The following is a 26,855-nucleotide window of genomic DNA, read 5'->3' on the forward strand; positions in this document are numbered from 1 at the left end:
TGCATTCACAAAATGTCACTGACCCATTTTTCCCATCCCGATCTTCGTCTCCTCTGTGCTCTCTCCTAGTGCTTATTCCCCAGACCATTCATTAGGTTCCAGTTGTATACTCCACAGTGTATATGGGAATATGTCTTGTTTCTATAATTAGAAATTAAGTTCCTTGAAATTAGAAATCCATGTTAGATTAGTTTATCCCTCAACACCACCACCAGCCGTACATGTAGCAAGAGATCATTTTACCTGTAACAAAGTGAATATATAGCCTTTCTGCTACTAAAACTGTATTAGAAGTAAAAGGTGTCAAGTACTGACAAACCTGGATTTGAATTTTGAGTTCACTTTTACTAGCAGTGGTGACCACGGTCAAGTATTTTAACCTCTTCAAAGTCAGTTTCCTCATTTGTCAATCCAAGAAAATAATAATACCTGCCTCAGAGAGTTATTGTATTAAATGCATAATGTATGCAAAATGTATGCAAACACAGTGTTTGGCACACAGTAAGCACTAGAATAACTATTATTTGTTGTTGCTGTTATTATTATTATTATTAATTTTGTAGAGATCAAAAGGTGCCATAATATAATATGACTACCAGTGGCTATGGTGAGGTTAAAAGTTAGTGAATACAAAAATTGGTAAAAGCATATGCCTGCTTCTCCATGCTTTATACCATAGTAAGATTTCTCATCATTCTCTTCTTCAGAAAGCAGCCATCAATTTGTCGATTCTCTTTATCCCTGGCTGGACCTTGGCCTCTGGTTTTAGAGAACATTCCATTGTGTTCTTTCTGGGGTTGCATAAAGCATAAATTAAGATATGGCTAAAACTCACAATGTGTGCACATGTGTATATATGTACATATGTATAGACACATGTGCCTATTAATCATTTTTATTAAGACGACTCATTGCTCATGCTTTGCACCATATATTGGTCATTACATTGCTGGAAAGTAAAAAGAAATCATCCACATTACAGGAGGGAAGCACATTAATGCTTCAAACTAGTAGGAGGTACTATTAGTAAATTACCTACTCAGTTGCTGTAATGGTGCAACTGGTCTCCCCATACTAATGCATCTCTGAGCACTAAGTAGTTTTCCGTCACCTCACCAAAAGAACTAGAATATTTATTTTTTAACATGAAGAAACTTGGGAGGGGGTTTGAAAGTTGTTTTTTTTTCCTTTATTTGTATTAATGAAATATTTATTTATGGAATCACATTGAGAATATATATAGTAGATGTAAATTGCTACATCTACTTATAAAAATCCAGTATCACTTGTCAATGAATAGTAATAGTAAGAAAAAATTTATGATAATTTTTTCCAGCTTTTACATACCAATGCATCCAATTTTATACTTATTTTACTAATTCTTATTGTAAAGGGCTTCTTATTGAAATGTGGCATTGGAATCTAGTGATATTTTAATATACTGGTAGGTGATATATATTTCAATTTCATATATGAATAATTATAATTCAAGATGGCCTTTCCAGTTAGTTTTCTTTTCACACCTCTCCAAAGGCCTATTTGAATTTTATGTAGGTTAAGAAATAAAACTTATTTCCTAGATGAATGAAAATTATCTTTCTATAATTTTAGCCTAATGCTAAAATTAAACTGTTCACAAGTGGACTGTTTTAAAGAACCCTGCCCAGATTTGGAATTTTCAGAGCAAGCATTATTTGGCATTTATATAGAACACCCTAGCAATACTGGACTTTCATTTATTGATTATACATCATGAAGTGGAACAGTGATATGCTTATAATTTTATAGCTAAGCTGTGGAGTAATTCAATTTTTCTTCCCCCACCCCCACCACAGGTCCAAATCTCTGAAGGCTGTGATGATTACAATATTTCAGATGGGCTGGGTTTGGCTAGAAGAGGTCTCCCCAGAAAAAAAAATAAAACTCTCCTGCCATCCCTCCCTCCATTTCCTCCCTTCCTCTCTTCCTCCCTACCACCCTCTCTCAAGATACTAAGTTCCCAAGTATTTTTTTTTTGTTATTGTTTTTTAGAGACAGAGTCTCACCGTGTCACACAGGCTGGAGTGCAGTGGTGTCATCAGAGCTCAAGTGATCCTCATGCCTCAGCCTCCCAAGTAGCTGGGACTACAGGCATGTGCTACCATGCCTGGCTATTTTGTTTTTATTTATTTTTTATAGAGACAGGGTCTCACCATGTTGCCCAGGCTGGTCTTGAACTCCTGGCCTCAAGCAATCCTCCCATCTAGGCCTCCCAAAGTGCTGGGATTAAAGGCATGAGCCACCACCCCGGCCATGCTCCCAAGTATTTAGTCAAAAATCTTTTTGGAAGCAAAGTGAACACACAGAACAGGGCCAAATGTGGCATGTATCAGCACAGCCTCCCAGGGTCCTCAGCTTCCTCCAGCAGAGGTTACTGTACTCAGAAGCCATTGACATGATTTTCACCTAGTAGATTTCAGTTGGGTGGAGGAAGCTAAATTCCTATTTGTCATTGCTTTCATATGCTCGGTTTTCCTGACCCTCTGAAGGAAACCTGGATTAATACCCAGATGAAATGCACAGACAATAACACATAGATTAATATATAAATGAAAACCTGTGTGATTCTCATGCTGAATTTCATCTGAACACCATTATTACAAATTTATTCCCACTAGAATATGAATTCTGTAATGGGAGGGATTCTTGTCTCTTTTGTTCATTGCTTTTTTTCCCAATACCTAGAATAATGCCTGCCACATTAGACGGTTAATAAATTAAATCTAATTACATGAATTTTCTTACATTCTAAATTAAAACTCACAGCTAGAGAATTTTCAGGCTGCTTTGTAGACTTCTGAAAAATTATTAAAATTCAATTATTTGTGCTTAGATTAATGATTCAAGAGAACTTACATATAGGAACAGTAAGCAGCATGGGCTGTAATTTTGAGACAAGTAAGGCTCAATTCCTTAGCATGGCATATAAGGCCCTTTTCAAACTGGCTCCATTCTATTTTACTGGTTCCTCTATCCCTACACCTATAGTACAGGTGCAGAAAATTTCTATTCTTGAAATTCACCATTCCCTTGCACATGCTTTTGCCTTTGAACACATGCTTCTCTCCACTAGAAATGTTCTTATCCCCTTTTTAACCTACCAGAGGTATATTCATCCTTTAAGATGAAACTGAAAAAAACATCTGCTCTGGAGTCTGTCTCAGTCTTTCAGGCAGAATGATTCCCTCATTTCACTTGGACTCCACAGCCCTTTATGAATATATTTTCATGTCACTTACCTCCTTGTTCTGTCATCATTCCCATATTCTGCACTAGATTGTCAGCCCTTCAAGGGCAGGGAATGTGACTTTTTCCTTCTCTCTAATCTGCCTGGATCCCATCACAGTGCCTGTCACACAGTAGGTGCTCAGTAAATGCTTATTGAATAACATATAGACTGAGTTCATGAAAACTAAGGATTGGAGTGCTCTATTAAAAATTATAATTTATAATTTGGCATGAGTCTGGGAAGAGCAAGTATACTAAACCTAGCTTAAGTTTATTAGATTTGCTAACACAGTGCTGTGCTCTTAGCTAATTGTCCACAAAACCGGAACATTTGAACAAGAAAGGGAGAAAAAACAAGTGGAGCTAGGATTCTGGAAAAGGAAGCGAAACCATAAAAGTAATGGATGCTGGGTACTGGGTGGGAGAGGCTAACAGACAGTGGGTGGACAAAAGGAACAGATCTACCTTAACATTGTGCCTATGGCAAACCTTTGAATCAGTGACGAAGCCAGGTAACTGTCAAAAGTGAAAATTCGGCCAAGCAGGTGTTTTGTCAGTACTATCAAATCACTATTTGGCTGTTTGTGGTGTCTTTCCCCTCAAGGTGATGATTTGGGGAATGAATGGAGTCGACTGTTCCAGGCATTGTGTAGACTCATATTACATCTGTCCTGTATATCATTGATGTCCTTGGGCAATCATTGTAGATCGTTTGACCTGCACATCCTTCCAAATCTGTAAAATGAACATGCACTCATGTGTATAGATTGTCCATTGTTTTTTAAGTGCCTGAAATGTTAATTTGCTTGTTCGGGTTAAATGTTTAGGGCAATGTTAATAAGGATTTGGGCAGTATAAGTTTCCAATTCAAAAGCACTAATGTTATTGTTGCTGTTTGTATTTGCTCTCTAGCTTTAAGAGGTTTTGGAAAATGCATTTTGCAGAAATTGCCTGCAGTGTTAACACTAAATGATAGTGTGCAAGCTACAGAGAACCATGCCTTTATCTAATTTATCTAATTTCATACCTCCTTGATAAATTTAAAATGAAGAAAAATATTCCTAAACATTTCATCAGAAATTGTGGAATATTTACAACTCAAAGCCTTTCTGTGAATACTGTGATACATGCAAAACTCTTAATGGAGATCACAGATTTAGGCTCAATCTATTTAGCCTGAGATGATAATGCTACCTTGTAAGCAGGAAATGCTCCCAAATTTTGATCTGATTGTCCCCAACACACATTTCCCAATGAATAATATTCCTCTCATCTTTGTTAATGTTGTTAAATAATTTCAAAACTCTCCTCAAGGCAGCTGCTCTGTACTAGGGAGCTAAACACAGGAGAGGCCAACATTTTCTTTTATTTGTCCTCCTGCAGACACAGATGTTGTTTGTGTTGTCTAGAAGCACAGAATATGCTCTAAATACCATTGTTGTTTTCAATAAGTCAAAGTGACATGACACTGGTGAAGTGAATCCATAAAAATTAGTACAAAGTGGAATAATACTTCAAAAAGAGGTATAAAAATACATTAAACATATATAACAATGAGCTAATATATGCATAGTTTAAGGGTCTCTTTTTATACTGTCAATGACAGTGGAAATGCCCATTGTATACTGGCTGCCATATCCCTCAAAGTATTTTGGCGGCTGGCTGTGGAAATACAGATGGAAACAGCTATGAGCTGAATGAAACCTGGGAGGCGAAAAGCAGGAAGTTCTAGCATCAGCCACACGCACATTGCACAAATGAGAACTAGGCTGTGAATTTGAATGTGCTACTTATAACTTCATATGCTGCATGAGGTGATTAGGATGGTGTTAAAATTGTTCTGAGTTAGCTTTGCCACTTAGTATCTATGTGGCCTTACTTAATCCCTCTTTGAGCCTCAGTTGCTTTATTTGAAAATTAGGAATAATAATAACCTTTCTCTCAGGGCATACTGTGTGGATGAAATGAAATAATGTATGTTTCAGGGCCTGGTACGCAGAAGATGCTAAATTCCCATCTGAATTTACTTTCTTCTCCTTAATTTTTTTAATATGTAAAACTGCATATTCCTTGGTAGCTTGACATCCATTCACTTGGGGAATATGTGCTATGAAATCAGAACTACTAGTCTAAGTGGTTAAATCTAAAACTTTGTACTTAGTCAATTACAAGTGAATTTCCTGATTTCCTAATTTCCACAGCTAATGGAAAACGGCCTTTCTTTCTGAATAGAAATGTAATGTAGGACTGTAATGTAAACACCATTCTCAAAAATAAATGTATCAATTTAGATCTACTATACTTCAGAATGAGGTCAAGACTGACTGATTGCAAGAGTGTTTGACTACTACGTCAGTGTTTCTATATAATAACCCATTCTGCCACTGACTATATATACTATGCCACTAAAGAGCCCTTACAGAAATTAATGATAAACAAAGGGAGCATTACTAACCTCCCATTGTTGAGAAGTAGATTTTGAGGGTTATTTAAATAGTAGTGCTGCATTTGCAATGAGTTAACCACATCCTGTCATCTAGTCTTCTTTGAGACAAACAACATGCATTTGGCCAAAATGAATAGCCTAGATTATAAGAGAAATATGTAGCTATGAAATATTTGGGCATTAAGTATGAAATGTCCAATTTCCTTAAGTGCTAAATTTGACAGTTGATATTTCTGACATTTTCACTTTGACACTTCTTGGTTTATTTTTATTGTGAAGGTACAAGCTCATTATTTCAAACGGATGAATTTTGCCTTGTGACTATCTTTCAAAATTTTTTTAGAGAAACTTTTGTGAAACCATGGATAAGTCAAAAATTCATGTTATTTTTTAATATGAATTCCATCATGGAACCAATGCTGCGCAGACAGCTCAAAATATCAGTGAAGTGTTTGGGAAGGATGTGGCTAATGAATGCATAGTACATCGATGGTTCCAGAAGTTCCATTCTGGTGATTTTAATCTTGAAAATGAGCCACGTGGGCGACCTGAGACCAAGGTGGATAATAATGAGCAGAAAGCTGTAGTGGAAGTGAATCCATCTCAGCCTACACATGAATTAGCAGCAAGGTTTTATGTTAGTATTCCAACAATATTGGACCATTTGAAACAAATCAGCAAGGAAAAAAATCCGGATAGATGGGTACCTCATGATTTAAATGGCCATCAGAAGAGAAATCATCTCAAAGTTTGCCTTTCTTTGCTGTCATGACATAAAGGCATACCATTTCTACCCTGTACTGTTACCTGTAATGAAAAATGGATTCTTTTTGACAATTGCAAGTGTTCAGTACAATGGTTGGATAAAGATAAAGTGTGGAAACACAGTCCAAAACCAAATATTCATCAAAAAAATCTAATGGTGCCTGTTTGGTGATCAGCACTTGTATTCTCCACTATAGCTTCATGAAACCTGGTCAATCAATTATAGCAGATGTCTACTGCAACCAGTTGGACGAAATGATGAGAATGCTTATGATTAAGCAGCTGAGATTGGTCAATAAAGACAGGCCAATCCTCTTGCAAGACTACATGTTGAAGAAACAAAGCTGCTCAAACTACAGAGGCTGGCCTCGGAAACTCTCTATCATCCACCGTATTCACCAGACCTTGCACCAACTGACTACCACTTCTTCCAGGCCTTGGACCACTTCCTGCAGAGAAAAATATTCAATTCTCAACAGGCTGTGGAAAATGTCTTTTGCAATTTCATGGCCACTTGCTCTTCAGGCTTCTTCGCTGCTGGTATAAACAAGCTATCATTAAGATGGCAAAACTATGTTGATAGTTTAGGATCATACTTTGATTAATTTTACTGCTTCTTGTTTGAGATACAATAAACTAAACTTTTGATTTGAAATAGGACATTTCATATTTAATGACCTAATGCAACAAGGGCAATTAGCCTGTTAAAGTGGACATGCCAAATGTGTGTCACCAATATCATTGAGTCTACCTAATCTGTCATGGTACTTTATCACTGAGCTCAGATTGGCCGATGAATTCTTCTTGTCACATGGGGATGAAATCTAATCTTTTGATCATGTTTACATCAGTTTATAATAATCTAAGCATTAAGGATTTCAGTGTCCAGAATTTAAGCTCTTCTGATTCTACTGGAGTGAAAGCAAAATGGTGGACAAGTTGAGAGAAATTAATCTGTCATTTCTCTCATTCATGGCAGTTTGTGAACACAGATTGGTTTTTCTGTTTTGTCAATCTTATTATTTTGTTTCATTGCTCCCAGTAAGTATTCTACTAGGACATTTAAATTAGGACAGCAATAAACATTTTATCTTCCCCTTGTATTTTCTACAAATGTCTTATTGAGGTAAAATGGATGTACAATAAATGGTACATACTTAGAATGTGCAATTTGGTAAATTTGACATATGCGTATATCTGAGAAAACATCACCACAATCATCACAGTGAATATATCAACCCAAGAAGTTTCTCTTCACCGTTTTATAATGCCTTTACCCTCCACTCCCCACCCACCCCATTACAAGGCAACCACTGATCTGCTTTCTGACATTACAGATTAGTTTGCATTTTCTAGAGACTTATAGACACGGAAACATACAGTATGTAGACTTTTTGTCTGGCCTCTGAAACTCAGAGTAATTATTTTGATATTTATGTTATGTGTATTAGTACTTCATTCTTTGGTATGTCCCAGTAGTAGTCCACTGTACGGATGTACCAGACTTTGTACTTGTTTACCTGTTGATGGCCTCTTGACTTGTTTATAACTTTTGGCTGTTGCAAAAAAAAAGCTGCTATGAGCATTTGTGTACAAATCTTTGTATGGACATGTGATTTGATTTGTTATTGGTAAATATTGAGAGGTAGAATAGTAAGGTCATATGGTAAATATACATATAACTTTCTAAGGCATAGAGGTCTAATTAGCTCTAGAGCCAACATTGCTCTCAACCCACCTAACAAGGTTTAATAGCAAGATCCAAATGGGTAAAACTATTGCCAAGTAATTTAACCACATACTAAAATAAAGTTTTATACACACAACTTAAACAGTTCAGCTTATGAGTATTTTGACTTTATGATGGTTCAAAAGCAATACATAGTAGAAACTGTACTTCAAGTACCCATATAACTATTCTATTTTTCACTTTCAGTACAGTTCTCAATAAATTACATGAGATATTCAACATTTTATTATAAAATGGAATTTGTGTTGTGTTAGATAATTTTTCCCAATTGTTTAAAGTAGGCTAGTCTAAGCTATGATGTTCAGTAGATTAGGTGTATTAAATCCATTTTCGACTTAAACAATATTTTCAACTTACGGTGGGTTTATAAGGACATGACCCCATAGTAAGTCAAGGAACATCTGTGTGTGTGTGTGTGTGTGTGTGTGTGTGTGTGAAAACCTTTTTGAGTATTATACTCAATGCCCATGAATTACGAGGTTTTCCACTCTGGCTGTTGGGAACAAGAATTATTTCCTGCCCTGTTTCAGATTCAGAAGTTGTTTCCTTTATTCCTTTCAGGTTGTTCTTTCTCCAGTCTCAGATGATTGTCTTGCATGCATGCAGTGTTCAGAATGCAGGTGAATATCCAGGGATACCCTCTGCAGATCTGTGGAGTTCTCTTTTTCTGCAGCACTCTCCTCTCTGGTACTCTGTTCTGCAAATTCTAGCTGTCTTGACCTTCCTGGACTACCGCGCAGTCTTCTCAACTCAGACAGACTACCAGGCTCCACCTCTGTTCCCCCTCCTTGTGCTGAGGCCTGGAAACTCTTTTCAGGCAGTAAGCTGGAGCAATCATAGGTCTTACCTCATTTGTTTCCCATATCTCAGGGATCACTGTCGTTCATTCTCTGTCACTCAATGCCTTAAAACTGTCATTTTATACATTTTGTGTAGTTTTTGTTGTCATTTCAGGCAGGAGAATAAATTTGGTTCCTGTCACCCTATTTTGTCTGGCAGTCTTCCCCAGAATTTAATGTTTTTGTGTAAATAGAATTCAAATTTACAAGTTCCTGATGAGTGTCTAAAGGGTTATTTCCTCAACCTTTGCCCACTTGGAGAGTTTTCTTTTTCCATCTCTAAAAAATGTTTTGAGTAATATTCTCTGAGTTCCTGAAAATGGAGATTGTCAGAAGAGCTACATTCCCACTCCAGGGCACTCTACAAACTTACTTAGATGGTAATTCCTGTCTGGTATATGGCATGAAATTGATTGATGAGGACAAAAGAAGTTTCTATTCAAGCCAGCTTAAAGATTGTCTTTTACCAAGGCTTTGTGACTGGTTTAAATAAAAGTTTCCAGAAATCTTCCTTTGTAAGTCTATTTCAATCAGAAGATGATACAGAGAATTTATTCTCCATTAGTCTAATATTGTTATAAATTGTTTTTTCATGAATCCGCAGCTAGTGGGCTGCTCCTGTCTTTCTCTTCTTGCCAAATTTGTAAAGCATCTATTATTTGGAATACACAGCTAATTTACCAAAATAACAATTTTTCAATTTGCATTAGTAGGCATTGTTTTATGTTAAGCAAAACCATCTCATATGTGTCAGAATTGTATTCAAGATGTTAACCCTTTCAAGAGTGGTTTTATATTAACTATTGACTTTAAATCTTTTGTATTTAATGATCATTCTTTGTCTAGAATTATTGTAGGGCCCGAGGGGATGGCAACACTACCTTATATTTATATCATCCTTCCTAGATCACACAACACTTTGCATTTGATTTCTTTTCTATTTTTTATTGTATATATTTCAGGTATAAAACATGATGTTTTGATATTCTTATCTTGATATGCATATACATAGTGAAGTGATTAGTATAATCAAGCAAATTAACATACCCATCATCCCATATAGTTACCTTTTTATGCGTGGTAAGAGTAACTAAAATCTACTCTCTTGACAAATTACCAGTACACTGCATTTGATTTTGAGAGATACCAAAAATTTAGGAGATACTGTATGAGCTGGGGGTGAGGGGATAATACAAATATAGAGAAAAAAGAAACATACGATCAGGTATAAAATTATGTAGTAAAGATTAAAAGTGCTATAGGGAAGGATAAGATTATTGGGAGGGAGGAAAGGAAAGTTGGAGAATACTTTGTGAGGATACTGAAAAAGGCTGGATATTACTAATTAGATTAGTGAAAAATCAGAAGGAGGTATTCTACGTCATCGGCACTATGTGTCCAAAGATACAGAGGCAAAAATAAATAGGGTTCTTTGAAAAATGGTAAAAAGAATCCCCTAATGGGGTAGAATGTAGTTCATTCAGTTGTTCCTAACAGACACTGACTCTAGTGCACAGTTCTATCTTGGCATTTTTACTCATTCATCACAAAGTAAATGCTTACAGAGAAGTATAGAATGTTACAGAAGTCACATCGTTTGCCTTTATGTGTTTGAAGCACTCACAAGTGTTTTTAATGGTTATTTAACTCTTTAGTTCATTGATCTCACTCCTCTAGAGGAAATTGTGCAGCAGATTAATGTAGTTTAAAATTTCAGACACACACACACACACACACACTGAGCAAACAGCTTCACATGCTTAGTGAGCATAATGGAAATACACAAGTATGCCTGGAAGACCACACTGGGCAATAAGGATTCAGGTTCCAAAGTGTTATTATGAACAGGCAGAAAATTGTACCAACACAGGTAAGAAATGAGAAATTTTTAGGGCCATTGAGCACCATGCATTTGCAGTGTTCAGTAGCCCTGAAAATTTCTCATTTAGGCCAGGAAGTCTCTGTCTTATTCAAAATGTTGAAATAAAGGGAACATGTACAGGTTCTCATTGTTCTAAATTTCTGTTGAAGTCCTGGACCTCCCACCATCTTTTCTAGCCCCTGATTCTTTTTCCATACTCTTGTTACAAAGACTATAGAGCAGGCATGCACGTTGTTTTCATTGTAGTGGTAACTGCTGTCTGAGATAGCTTCAAAACAAGTTCTCCCATCTTACATGAATACAGTCTAAATGGAGCCATTCACTAAGATGAAAATTAATTTAAGGAAATAGCAGTTGCTTATTCCCACATCAGATTTCCTCCCTCTTCTTAGATTGCTGAAGGATATTTTAATCTCTCTGTAAATATGATTGGAGTTTGTTTTGATTTCTTGCCGATTCCCACCTCATCTCCCCTCCATTTGACTTTGTGCTATAATTCTGTGTCCTCTGATTTGAGCCATTTTTACAGATTTACAATTCACTGTGCTTCTGAGAGCATCCTTTTGGACATTAACATAGTCTTTTTAGCTGTGTTCTGGGATGTCTCCAGTTAGCCAATATTGGTCACAAAGCATGAATGTTTCTACTTCAGGCTTTTAACTCTGCCCAGATTTGTTGCCGTGCTTTTCAGTGTACTGACAGATGGAGAAATCTTGAAAATTAAATAAGGCATAATTAGTAGGTCCTGAGTGCTGAGATAATGGGTGCATTTGGAACTGTGAACAGGAGATTAGGCTTCAGGAAGCTTAGTTATTTTATTTAAGTCCTCTGATAACCATAGGCCCCAGTCTTGCATTCCATCTCTTACTCCTGTGTCCCAGAAAAGGCTGATGAGCCCTCAGCAGAAAAATAAAAGTCAGGTTTGGGCGGTGTGCATTTATTACTTTCTTATCATCAGGGCCTTTAAAAAGGCTCTCTGTGGAACTTCCCAAAGGACATGACATGGTCCTGTTAATTCACTCTGCTCACTGCCTAGTACAGCACTTTGCATGTGATAAAGCTTTTTCATGAAGAGAGGAGGATATTAAATTGGACTAATTTTCTAAGACGAAGAAAAATCAGAGAAGACTATTTTGTTTTGCTTTCTTGACTTGAAATTGAGTGGGTGTTCAGTGAAGCTGTGTTTAAGTAAACTTACATGAACTGATTTGTTTGACAATTTGATATCATTTTCTTTTCAAAGCCCCCAAACTGAGAAATACAAAATGGTACCCAGTAGTGAAAATTATTTGTCTCCTATTTGGTGTTACTCACTTCTTTCTTTCTTTGTATTTCTCACTTAAGACTGTAATAATCCATTGCATTTTTCCCTGGAGCCAGTAATGAATTATTAGTGGGTCAATAATATTTTTTAATTGTGTGAATTTTAGTAATTATGCCCTAGAGTCTATTTGCAATAGCCATGTTTGTAAACTGATAATTTTGTGTTTGATGAGTAACCATTTACTCAGTTGTAGTTTTACATCTTACATTTAAGGTACTTTATCTATTAATAACAATAATCTTGCAATTCACAGTACATACCTAGGCTGTATTAATACTTTAACATAGCAAGACTTGTAATCATGACACGGCATCTTATTTAACTAACATGTGTGATTATCCTTTCACGACAGAAGTATGAATAGCACCTTGATTCATGAGACCACTCTTTTGCCGTTTGAAAATATTGACCACTCCACATTTTGCCATAAAAGGTTCAGGTTATAATTATACAATTTTAGAACAAGGCAGTTACTTAGAGATTTACTTTTAGTTGAACTCATACATTTTACAAATTTTTAAACTGAGGCCCCAAGATGTTAAGTGACTTATCCAAAAATCACATGGCTAATTAATAACATCTGCTTTTGCATATAATTCACAAGGGTTGTTATGAGTCACAGTAATTAAAGTTAATAATATTATCCCCTACCCCTCCTTTATTTTGAAAATGGACTACACTCTTTAAAAGTTTTATCCCAAATTTCCCAGGTGTTGTCTAAAGTTAATCACACATCTTGATTTCCAATTATTTGGAGCATGATGTCTTAGAACACCCTTTTGAGAGGAAGCATGGATGCATAGAATTTTAAGAAAAATAAAGTCTTGAGCTTTTCAGAAACACAGAAATGGCATTTCTTGATAAACACTAATATACCTATTATTTTCCCTTTCAGATTTGGATAAGTAGTGTCCCCAGGCTGAACACCTAAAGATCAATCCCTAGATTCAGAGAGAAAGTACAATAGTTCATTTTATTTAGCACTTCATAGCATTTTCAAAAATTATTAATTTATTAACTTTAATAGATGCCGAAGGTGATCCTATGTGCCAGAATAGTCTCATGATCCCCAACTATACATAAGATGTTTTCTTAGCTGCTGAAAGCTCAGCGGTGATCAGTTTCATCCTTAGTTCTCCCCACCATATTTGGCTCTCAACTGTTATGTCCCTAGGACAAAAGTGCTCCCTAGAAGATCACTGAGAAATCATGCATCAGTTAGCCTTGATGGCCTCTTGGCTTAGATATAAGCAAGATAACATTTTGACTATATTTTCATTCATGTTACGTGTACTTTATTCCACCAGGGAGAAAAGAGCAGAACCTCCTTCCAGGTCTGAGACCCTTGGCTCCACCTATGAAAATTGACTGATTCTAAGTCTCCTCATTGTTTTGATATCTAGTGGTGTACCGTTCACTAAAAAAAAAAAACTTTATAGAGGTATAACTGAAGTACAATAAACTACACATACTTCAAATGTATGATATGATAAACTTTGGTATGTATATACCTATGAAACTAGCACCACAATCAAGATAACAGACATTTAGACCACCCCCAAAGTTTCCTGTGTCATTTTGTTATCTATCTATCTCTTCCAACCTCTTCCTCAGATAACCACTTATCTTTTTTCTGTCACTAAAGATTAGTTTGCATTTTCTAGAATTTTATAAAAACGAAAGTATACAGTATGTAGCCTTTTTGTCTATTCTTTTACTCAGCATAGTTATTTTGAAGTCCATCATGTTGTTATGCATCAATAGTTCATTCCTTTTCAGGACTGAGTAATATTCCATCGTGTGGTTTACCTTTTCACCTATTCAAAGACATTTGGGTCTTTCTACTTTTTAGCTATTAGCTACTGCTATAAAAAACTTGTACAGAAGCCAGGCGCTGTGGCTCATGCCTGTAATCCTAGCACCCCGGGGGGCCAAGGCGGGAGGATTTCTTGACCTCAGGAGTTGAAGACCAGCCTGAGCAAGAGCGAGACCCCATCTCTACTGTGAAAACAGAAAAATTAACTGGGCATCATCGTGGCCCACGCCTGTAGTCCCAGCTACTCAGGAGGCTGAGGCAAGAGGATCCCTTGAGCCCAGGAGTTTGAGGTCGCAGTGAACTATGATGACACCACTGCACCACTGCACTCTACCCAGGGCGACAGAATGAGACTCTGTGTCAAAAAACAAAAAAAACAAAACAAAACAACTTGTTCAGGCTTTTTGTGTAGACAGAAATTTTCATTTTGGGGAGATAAATGTCCAGGTGTGCAACTGTTCTCCCGGTAAGAATAGTTTTACCTTTTAGAAAGCTGTTTTCCAAAGTAGTTGTACCATTTTGCTTTCTCACACCAGTGTATGACAATTGTAGTTTTCCCCACCCTTATCATCATAATACTTGATATGGTTAGAATTTCATTTTAGCCATTCTAGTATATGTGTAGTGGTATCTCATTGGGGTTTTAATTTGCATTTTCCTGGTAACTATGATGCTCAACATCTTTTCATTGCTTATTAGCTATTCCTACATCTTTCTTGTGAAGCATCTATCTAAACCTTTTGCCCATTTAAAAAATTGGATTTCAACTCTGTTAATCTGCTTAGAGTTTTTCTCTTGCAAGACTGCAAAATATATTTCCCTTAGAATAAAAATTAAATACATATTTATAAGATTGCAAATACATCATTCATTTGGCCACATCTGTAACTGTTTACTCTTAAAATGTAGTTTCTCATGGTACCAGTACTTATATCTCTCTCATGACTAGTTTTTTGGTAAGAATAGGTCTATAATAAATCCAGTTGAACTTTATCTTCTCTAGGGAATACGTAGTATTTTAGGTAACAAGGTGATATGTGCAAGGCTAGAAAACAACCACTTAAGGTGCATTGTAAGTGCTTTATAGATAATGCATCCTATGGGAATTTTGAGCACCACCAACACTTCTGTGTATTTAAGGAAATGTTTTACAATGGTAGCACTGATTTCAAGAAAGGTAAGTGAAACAGTTCAGTGAACATCACTTACTATAAATAAGTGAATCTTTTTCTTTTCTTTCTTTTCTTTTTCTTTTTTTAAAATTTCTTCTTTTTCTCTCTTTCTTTCTCTCTCTTTCTTTTTTGTTTTACCACTTTAAACAAAGAGCAAGTGATAGCTTACTTGGATTGTTAGTTTTTAAATTATAGATTGACAAGGAAGTGTACTTTTATCTGACTGTATTTAATTAGAGAATTTTTGATTTAGTGTTTGTATTCAAATCAAGGTATAGTTTCAACAGAAAATAAATTGTTCATCCTATGCAATTTTTGATCATATTGCACAACGTTTCCTTAGAAGAGAACAAATCCATGGCCAAATTTCCTTTTGGATGGGAAAAAAATCTCTTTAATAAAAATAGAATCTGCTTATATCTGTCAGTGCTCTCTTTTTTTAAAAAAAAAAACTTATTTAGTGTTTTATTAACCTAGGATGACAAATCGGTCCTGTATTTATTTTTATTTGCTTATTCTTTTTGAATGAATGTCATGACTCAGATGCTTATATTAATTAAAATCTTTGGAAAACTACATTTCATATGCCATTGTATAACTAAATGCAAGTCTGTGCTTTGGAAAATAAATTTTCTAATTAGTGCCCTGAATCCATGGAAAATAAATGGAGGCACTTCACAGCAATTCAGAGCAGAAGATTTCTTTATTGTGTCTTTAAATAGAATTAGAGGTGGTGCAGCAAAATATGTGGTAATGCCATGATAAGATTGTACCCTCACTACTCCCCTTTTCCTGGCTCCCATTGACTTCAGAGAAATCCCTAGGGCAGTAGTTTTCAAAGTGTGGTCCCTGGACCAGAAGCATGGGCCTCACCAGGGAATTTGTTTGGAATGCAAATTCTCTGGCCCTACTCCATACTTTCTGAAACAGAAACTGAAACTAGGGGGTATAGATGGAAGTAAGGTGCAGCAATCTATGTTTTGACAAGCCTTCTAGGTGATTCTGAAGTAGACAAGTTTGAGAACCCATGATCTAGGGGAATGAAGGAAGTTGTGAATGCAGGCCCATATAAAATTCATTTCTTACAGCTTCAAGCTGACAAGTTCATTACCAGGTTGCTGTAGCAACAACTGCACAGTAGGATTGGATAATGAAACATTGTGAAATTAAGAGGCATGAATATTAGCCTATCCCAATATTCTAGATCACTAAGATTTATATTGGGCAAAATGGATATTTACTTTTAGCCTTATGGCAAGGAGAAGTATGGTTTGATAAGCTTTTATATTTGATAAGTGCAAACCATGCCTATTTTTTAAACATCGCTACTTTGGAATTCAGACAAGTTTTTGTAAAACAAACAGAATTACTCTTAAAGACATTAATCACAAGAGTCATAAAGTAACATACTCAGCATGACTTATAACCCTGAATGAGTTCATTTTAATTGAATTTTCCTAATACATTTTAGTAGCTTTATTTGCTTACAATATCTATTTCACAAAGCACAGGGCTAGTCACCTAATGGCTGTTAAATAAGCATTAAGACTTGATTTGCTAAACCCTTATTTGTCAATTATATGTCACAAAAATAGTTATTTTTAAAAATATATTCACATTCTGCACTCTTTTCTTTAGTATATTGTCTAAGATCCAGGAATTTCTGTATTCATAGAATTAAATTCATGTTAGGGTTTGTATTTTATTGATATGTGCTAGGGATTAGATGCACTCATTTAAGCTTCTTCCTGGCCAAACGACATACCCTGTCTCTGATGTCAGTCTGAGAAAATCCTATATAGTGTACTACATCTCCAGATTACCTTATCTAAGTATTACATGGACATTTCAGGTGATATGTCTTGGCATGTGGTCATTTTTCATTAACTTATTAGGGATTGTAAAAGCATCGTTTCCCCTTTTTGACACCTTGCCATAATCGAATGTAAAATTGACTGTAAGACTGAATGCCTAATATTCATGTAGTAAGTTGATGGGACTTCATTGGTGTCTAGCAGAAACCATGCCCAGATGGGTGTTATAAGAAAAAGGACTCTGTTGCTATCTGATGTGCGCTATGGACAAATAATATCTATTGTCTGAAGTTTATTTTCCTCAACTGTAAAAAGAGGGGATTTGTTACATCATCTTTAAGAGTCTAAACATTTTATCTTGGACTTGGGGGAGTGGAGCGGGGTAAGGGCAACATACGTAACCTAAACATCTGTACCCCCATAATATCCTGAAATTAAAAAAAAAAAGAAAAAAAAGAGTCTAAATATTTTATAATTTTAAGATCTGGGGGGAAGGAGGGGAAAATCCAAACCATGAAGTACTGCCAAGGTATGATATATGACTGAATATTTTTATGTATTAATTGAAAGAATGAATTAAACAGAATAATTAGCATAAAGTAGACCTTAAACTCCTTTGGAAACAATGAGGAATAATAATATTCAGTACTCATAATTTTAGAGTTTAAATTAATATGTTTTAGGAAAAATACTTTGGAAAAGTATATTTGAGCTTCATGTTATTTTTCTCAGTTTTCACATTGAATTATTTATTCTCAACTCCAATGTGTATGAAATACTTAGAAAAGCAAATAATTTTAATATTTTAAGCATAGGTGTGCTCTACAGATCATATATATTCTACCTAGAAGAGAAATATCTTTTAAAAGACAGCTCTCTACACTTTATACTCCTCTGCACTCACTTATTTCATTACATTTTGTGCAACCTAAAATTGTAGCTATAAAGCTATTTTGGGCATGCTTTTTCCAGAACCTTGTAAGAATCAACAGGAGCATAATTTTAAGCTACAGAAGTGCAAAATAAGCACAGAATCCTAGCTCCCATAAATAAAAGGCCAGAATTCTAACTTTGCAAAAACACATAATTACTAGCAATGGGGGAGGGGGAGATGAGGACAAAAAGTAGAATTTCATCAAGTATTTGCTCACATTTCTAAACTTTTTCTCTGAACTTTGTTCCTTCTCAGAGATGGAATTCTGTGAAACCTCTCATACTCTGTGCTCTGGCTACCAGACAGACATGCACAGTGTTTCTCGGCATGGCTACCAGCTAGAGATGGGATCTGATGTGGACACAGAGACAGAGGGTGCTGCCTCACCGGACCACGCACTACGAATGTGGATAAGGGGAATGAAATCGGAGCATAGTTCCTGTTTGTCCAGCCGGGCCAACTCTGCATTGTCCTTAACTGACACTGACCATGAAAGGAAGTCTGATGGGGAAAATGGTAATAAAACTACCTACACTGTTTAAGTAAAACACAAAGAGAAAGCAGTTTTAGCCTTTCCTTTGTTTTCCTTCCTTATAACTGCTCTTTCATTTAATATGTGGAATGGAAATACAAGTTAGTAGGCACTCATGGACAAGGCATGTACCTAAGTATCTGGCAAATAGACATTTATTTACAATGGTAGGCCAAATGCTTTCCATTTTTGGTGACCCCCCCCAAGGGAAATAATCTCATGTAATCAGCAATATTGTGCATGTCTTTTTTATGACTCACCTTTTATTTTTATCTTTATTTTCCAGTGCAATATTAGTGGGATTTATTACAGAAAGTATTCATTTCATGTAATTTGGCTTTATGTTAGTATATGAACAATGAGATGAACAATTGTATAGCAAGCGTACTCTGTATGTGCTTTCTATTTTCATTCAGATTAACCTGTTGAATGTACAGATGGACTCAAATTAACCAGGTTGGACTGAAAAGATTTAAAAACAAAGTGATTTAACATCAGGCATTTGCTAGATAATAAGTACCAACAGCAGTATCATTATATTGCAATTACATATTATTTTCTTGTAATTTTTTAGAAAAGGAAAAATTTTGATTTTTTGCTTTGTTGGAAAGGGGTCAATTTATTTTATTTTTGCTCTTCTGTTCCTACCAAAGAACAAAATCCTTTCACGGAAAGCACATTAATACTGATTAAACACATTAATCTAGTCTCCTCATCATTGTGTTTGTCTAAATTTTATAGGTCCCCATCACCATGACCACAAGGCTTAGTCTGTTAGCAGTGGCTAATTCGTATTTTCTCAAGTGACAGAGAGGTAGCCAACTACCCTGTACCTGTATTGTCTATTCTGTCCTCTTCTGTCTCCTTCAGTTCAAAGGGGATGTTGGATACCAGGACATAACCAGGAATGAGTGATTGCTTGCTAGTTAGAATATCATTTCCTAAATAATAAGCCATAACACTTTGCAATATCACCGAGTATCCTTGGGGTCTTGATTTTTTTAGATTATTTTCACGTATGTATGTATGTATGTATGGCTGACTTTGGCCTAAAGTGTAGGAGGTAAAGTATGGTAATGAGAAAGGAACATATTTGGTATACGTATGCATATTCATGTAAGTGAAAGAGCATTAGGATAGAAGTTAGGAGACCTTGGACTGGTCACTACAGTTTACTGAGATTCATCTATCAATCAGGAAAAACAATGACCAAAATTATACTAAATGGAGTGGTAGGTGATCACCTATATTGCCAAGACATCTTACTCTACCTCTTCTCACTTCTGACATAGACATTTATAGCAAATTTGCTGGGTTGAAACATTAAAATAAAATACAGACATTTTCCCACAAGGCTCTACCATTCTTCAGTAGAGGTAACAAGTGCCTCCATGTGAGGTTTCTTTTAGGGTGATGGAAATATTCTAGAATTAGATAGTGGTAATGGTTGTGCAACTGTAAAAATACTAAAACCCACTGAATCATATGCTTTAAAAGGATGAATATTATGGTACATGACTCATATTTCAATAAAGCTGTTATTTAAAATAAAACACTAGATGAAGGGTAATGGTTGAAGTTTGAGGAATCCCAGATGACTTGGACAAGGATTAATTAGTAAAATGTTTGCTATTACAGGTTTTAAATTCTCTCCTGTTTGTTGTGACATGGAGGCTCAAGCTGGGTCTACTCAAGGTAAGCGTTTTCAAATATTTGACCAGAAATTATTTTGACTTCACACCATCCCTGACACCTATTCCACAAAGTGGAACCCTACTCCTCTGACAAACAACACATAGGCCTGGACAGTGGACGTGTCAGAGATTAGTTCAGTGGCAGTTTATGGGTTTGCTTTCCTCCAGAAAGCTTCATGTGTATGTTGGTGATGGAGAGGAGGTGAAGGGGAAGCTGGGGAGAAGGATAAGACAGAATTTCAGGTAGGATGGGAAAATATTAATTTAGCGTGGAGGCAGAGATTGAAATCAGGGTGGGTTGGGTTTGGCTTTCATGACTTTGTACATATGTATGATTTTTTGCATGGCTCTAACCATTAACTCAGTGTAGTTCAGATATTGTCATAACTTTCAGATGTCACCTAGCAGATGGCCTTTGTCTTTTCCTCCAGATCCTCCTGCTTGGCTTTAGAATCACACTTTATCCATATCATCATTATAAGCAACATCTTCAAATGAAAAAAAAAATGTTGTTCACTCTTTTTTCTGTAAACCTATATTTATACTATGTCAGTCCTCAGTAAGGGGGCATTGTTGTTCTTTTCCTTTTGCCTTCATTATTCTCATTAGAGTTTGTCCCTTTGCAGAGGGATACTGAAAGCAACATTTATAAATGATTTTCACAACTCAGTCTGTGCTGGGCCTTTCTCAAACACCTTATGGAAGGGTCCTCACATCTGACCGCAAGACAGGGACTCAAAATTTGGAGGGGGCTGGTATATAAAGGTTTAGAACAGTACTTATAAAATAAGAACAATAGACATGTTCACTATTATTATTAGATCTGCATTTCAAAATTTTCAAACACAAGTTTCATTTCTTTATCCCATTTCATCCTCATTACCACTCTGTGAAACAGATTCTATTATTAGCCCCATTTTACATATGAGGAAGTGCTAAAACAACAATTCAGAAACTGGCTAGCTAAATGCAATAAACTGTTTCCCAAATAGCCATTGTTTCTTCCCTTGGATCATGTATGTATGTAAGATGTGAACTTGAACAACTTTGCTCAGTTTAGTGTCCTGTAGGTCTTACTCTGACTCCTACTACTACTTTCAATGAGAAGAATATAATTTGGGATCTTACTTATGACCTATGGTAAGATTTCACCAATGTAGATTCCACAGATTTTAATTGATGACAACCAAGCCTGGCCTGCCTTCAGTATTTCCATAGATTCTTGCAGAAGAGGTTTGAGTTGAGATGAGAGTGTAAATGGCTTTTCCAAAAGCGTATTAATTTGAGGAAACAAGTTATTTTCAACTAATTGAACTTGATGTTTGTGTGCAAATGTTGCTATTTATTCCCCGTTGATCTCATCCACTCATGAAAGCATGCCTAGCAGGGCATCTACTTCATTGATTTGAGTTTGCATATATTGCATTTGAAAAGAGTAAAACTGCTTAAATATTTTTGATTTATTTATTTCACTACCTCAGACTCCATACCACCCCATCCCTATACCTCAATTAATGTTAATGACATTTTGTTTTCTTTCTGTCTTCTTATACTTTCTGGTTTTTAGATTATTGATGAGAAAATGGGCACATTATCATGAACCATCTTAGGATGATTTAAGCCTCATAGTGTGAATGTGAGGTAAAAGTGAGATAGGGGAAACTGTTAATTTGCATGAGTTGTCTAACTGAGAAAGATTCTGAGAAGTGGTATCAAAGATGCTTACAATTCTATCTGTCCTAGGAGAATATGAGTTGGGTTTTCTACTTACATTTCCAAAATCATGTCTGTAAGGATTTGTTTCTTTCATTTCATTAATTAGCCAAGCCTTTCAGAATATTTACTTTTTTCATATTTCATCAACTCTAGTTGGTTGCCCTTAATTGAGTTTGCCTATGACATTTTATAACCCATAAAGAATTGTAATAAATAACCTTTAATTTCAGTACTGAGACACATGGACTAAAAGACCTGAAGTACAGAGAAGGGAGACCATGAGGTAATAGAAAGGGATCTGAACGTCTAGGCTTTCACAGGGGTGTCAGAACACTAATGCATTGTGTTTCCATTCCCTCAGATTGTCCTAAATAAACACTGTCTCATCTGTTGATGCTTAATTGTGTATTGGGAAAAATGCAGAGTCACTCAGCTTCATCCTGGGACCTGTGAGCAGTCAACACTGGGATGATACTTTGACATCAGCCCTCATGCTTTATTCATTATACCCTTTTCCCATTCCCATTTCACCTTACTAACAACATTACTACTCTTGATAGGCTAATGCTAGAGTTGCATATTTTCTGTCCTCACAGTGGTTGTTAATAAGCACTAGACTGGAAGCTATTAGAAGACAGGGCCTGGTTTATTCACTGTTGTAGCTTTAATACTTAGCAGTGGTGATCTGTATGTAACACTGTTTTAACCATTCAACCCTTAAGTGCACATATAGGAATAACATTCATCAGGTGTCGGGCAGGTGGGAGGAGGGAGGAGGAGATGGGTATATACATACATAATGAGTGCGATATGCACTGCTGGGGGATGGACACACTTGAAGCTCTGACTCGGGTAGGGCCAGAGCAATATACGTAACCTAAACATTTGTACCCTCATAATATGCTGAGATAAAAAAGAAAAAAATACTTAGCAATGGGACCTAGAGTATAGTGGACAGTAAATAAATGAGAAATGTGCATTGCTTTGAGGGAAAAAAATAAACTGAGAGATAATACATTTTTTGTGGATCTTCTCTGATCTTGTGTGACTCTTATAAAGACAGAAATGCTACAGTGGGTCAGGCCTCTGGTCATCTAGCCTCTGGTAGGTGATCTAGTCTCTGTCTCTGATAGGTGACCCAATGGAATTTCTTAGAAGAGTTTGACAGTCCTACTTGAGGATAAACCTCAGTGATTAGGGTATCCCTCAATAATTATTACATTTGGCTAAACATTGGTCTGTTGGGAAAAACTATAACAGCAGCTAAATTTGAATAATCAATTTCCAAGTATGTGTTTTTCACATATACCCCCAATGGAACAATTGGATTATAAAACATGAAAATGAAATTATTTATCCAGAAGCTAAATAAATGGAGAGAAATAGGTAGAGAAAAAGCATTTGTAACTTATAACTAATGAAGTATAAATCCCCCCAAATTATTTATAGTTGTAGTCTTGATGATAGTGATATTTCTGTTCAAGCAATATTTATTGAGAACCTTCTCTTTGCCAAGCTCTGTATTGGAGACTAGGGATATATGAAAGATGAATAATATGCAATCCCCAAGCTCAAGGAATTTACAGTCTAGTGGGGGAGATTGATGCCCTGTTAGTTAGGATTGGTCATTACAGGTAACAGAAACCAACTTGAGCTAGCTTAAACAAAAAACAATGCAGTGGCATCATTATAGCTCACTGCAGCCTCAAATATCTGGGCTTAAGTAATCCTACTGCCTCAGTTTCCCGAGTATCTGGGACTACGGGCATGCATCACCATGCCTGGCTTTTTTTTTTTTTTTTTTTTTTGTAGAGACAGGGGTCTCACTCCAGGCTGATCTCCAACTCCTGGGCCCAAGCGATCCTCCCATCTTGGCCTCCCAAAGTGCTGGGATTACAGGCGTGAGCCACCACACCCGGCCAACAAACTTATTAAAAGGACATAAAAATGCTTCACAGGACTCAGGGCATGAATGTGGCTAGACCACAAGAAGGGACTAAATCAGAAGAATTACCAGGACTTTGCCTTTTGCTTCTGAACCTATTTTCTTCAATACTGTCCCTGCAGATTGACTTCCTCTAAATCTCTATCCTCAAGACAAGCATAAAACCCCATGCCCCATAAAACCCCAGTTTATATTTTTTGTGTTCAGGAAAGAAGCTAAGATTAACTGAATGTTTTTAGTGCAATTTCTAAATTCCAAGGAGACAGAATAATTTTCCCAACTTGAGTCAGATGTCTACCACTTGTACCATCAGCTACAACCAGAGGGTAAGGTCAGTAATACGAATGTTGCTTTCCGGGAGCCCACCCATTTGATTCTTTAAACAGTTCCCGATTCAGGGCAGTCAGTGTCACGTGGGCACATATACCCGAAGAGGTCTACTGGAGAGGATAAAAAGCTAATTTTAATACACTTTAGTTAGTACCATGATAAAATATGTGTGTTTTTCTCTGAGAGCATAAGGGATATGAAGCCATTTATTAAAGTAAAAATGGTTATATTAATGCAATCTAAAATAAACTATGTTCTCTGTATAGTGAGTGGTTAAAAACAGCTATGGTATAAAATAGATCTAGATTTGTCCTCTAGTTCTGCCACTTATCTACTGTGTATTTTTGGACAGGTAACTAAGCTCTTCAAGCCTCAGTTTCTTCATCTGTCAAATGGAAACATTACCTGTTTCAAAGTTTTGGGAAATATCTTGGTGAGGATAAATGAGAGAATGGCTATCTGGCACATCACAGTGTGTCTGTTATAATTAAATGCTCAATAAATGTCAATTGTGGTTATCATTTATCACTATTCATTTATTATGCACAGATTATAGTATAGGTGCTATCAGATGAGGTCTCTGTTGCCTAATACTAGACAGAGATGCATTTTCGCTTCTGAAGCATCTGGTACCTAGGAAACCCTCTAGCTTAACAGAGTCCAGCCTACTTTCTGCTCATTTCAAACTAGGTAAAAATCCTTGCACTTGTCTTATCTTAAATAATACAACATTGTAATAGCCAAGAACCTTGTTCTGCTAAACGTAGAAAACTGTGAGAGGAAATTCACTGAGGTACTTCAGACCTGGCTGAGGGTTAACTTGTGCTATTTTATTTCTTATTGTCATTGGAGTAGCCCTTTAAGGTAGAGCTGGGATTTGAACTACTACTCAGAATCCCTGTCGATTTCCATGACTGTTGGGCAGCTGAGCTCCCTATGTGTTGCTCAGGAACTTTACAGGTAAGAGAATATCTGATATAATCCCATAAGAGCCAAGAAATCCATTAGTACTTCTCCCTATTGATTTTGTACTGCATACTACAGAACTCTGGTAATATAACATGTGCTACCAATAAACACCATACCGTCATAGCCATGTATATGCCATCTTCAGACCCTGAATTGCTTCAAGGGAACAGCTGGAGGTATGAAAAAATGTTTAGCCTAAAATTTGGATTTCTTGAATGATGTGTAATAGTTATACCCAAATGTGGAGTTATTCCTTCTGATATTTGACCATGTGGGGCCATTCATGTACATTTAATGGAGGGAATTTGTTTGTTTGTTTTACATTTCTTTCCTTTGCTTTTTCATCTTCCCCTGGTAGCGTAAGTTATACAGGACCCTTCCATTGCAGTGATAACAGTTCCTCAGGAACCATCTGAATGTCAAAGGAAGTGTGTGAGACAATGCAATGACTTGGTAATGGCTTCAGTAGGAGCCCTGCCATATAACTGACATCCTAATGGCTCTGTTGGACCCATTAGCCACGTATGAAACAGTGCACTTGACTTTGTAACAGCTCCTTTGGAGATGTTACACCATCAGAGGAAGTGTATAAGTCATTGGGATTACTGTGAGACACTTCTGTGGTGACTGCGATACTCTTAAAATTAAAATACATCTTGATGATATTGAACTTTAAGCCATTATCAAGGTAGATATAACAAAATCATATTTTCTTTTTCAGTAGGTAATTTTTAGCTAGTGTTTTTTAGAATTAAAGTAATATCAGCCAATAGTTTGAAAAGTAAAATCGTCAAAATAGGTGTAAAGCAAAAAAATGAAATACCCTCTTCCATTTTCATCCTTCAAGTGTCACTCTTGAGAGATAGTCAGTGTTAATAGTATATTTCTATTTTAGAAATGTATCATTTCCATAATTGTCTGATAGCATCACATACAGTAGAAAATTTAATAACCTTTTCTTCCAGTTCATATTATATCTCAGACATATTCTCATATTTGTAGTATAGGTCTGTCTCATTCTTTTTAGTGGCTGTATCATATTATTTATGTATATACCATTTTTTATTTAGCCAGTCCCCTGTTGATGAACATCTAGGTTTCCAATGCTTCATTATTAAAAACAGTGCTCTATTTAACATCCTTGTACACATCTTTTGCACACCTCTTGGATAATTTCTTAGAAGTAGAAATGATGGGCCAAGGATGTTTGCATTTAATGTTTTTTTATAGATATTACCAAATTTCCCCCTTAAAAAAGAACTACTAGTTTATCTACCTACTAATGCTATGTGAAGAGTGCCTGTTTTCCCATATCCTTATCAACACTGGAAATGATGAAAAAGATTTCCAATCTGCTAGATGAAATATGGTATCTCTTCTTGCTAGTATCTTGTATTATTTATGAGTGAGCTTGGGGATCTTTTTATATGTTAATGGCCCATTTGCATCTATTCTTCTCGGAATTTCCTGTTGACATCCTTTCCCACTTTTCTATTTGAATTTTTATGTTTTCTTATGAATTCTCAAGAATACTTCATAAATTAAAGGTAACAAAAAACCTTGACCACATACTATGCTTTTTTCCTAGTTTGTCATTTGCCTTTTGAAATAGGTCGATAACAGACATGTGTGTGTGCATGTGTGTGTGTTAAGTAGAGCT

The 26,855-nt window shown here is 36.1% G+C and overlaps 1 protein-coding gene across 1 annotated transcript in view; it reads left to right on the top strand.

The window, feature by feature from the left end:
* The window catches only part of TENM1 (teneurin transmembrane protein 1), a 566,532-nt gene that overhangs the window by 52,383 nt on the left and 487,294 nt on the right, over positions 1–26,855 (top strand). The window contains exons 2-3 of the mRNA XM_012664836.1: positions 18,265–18,525; positions 20,180–20,236. Of these exons, the coding sequence (XP_012520290.1) occupies positions 18,265–18,525; positions 20,180–20,236 (318 nt within the window). The remainder of the gene's footprint in view (positions 1–18,264; positions 18,526–20,179; positions 20,237–26,855) is intronic.

This window comes from Propithecus coquereli, unplaced genomic scaffold (assembly GCF_000956105.1).
Source record: "Propithecus coquereli isolate 6110/MARCELLA unplaced genomic scaffold, Pcoq_1.0 Scaffold92, whole genome shotgun sequence".
Classification (NCBI taxonomy): Eukaryota; Metazoa; Chordata; class Mammalia; order Primates; family Indriidae; genus Propithecus; species Propithecus coquereli.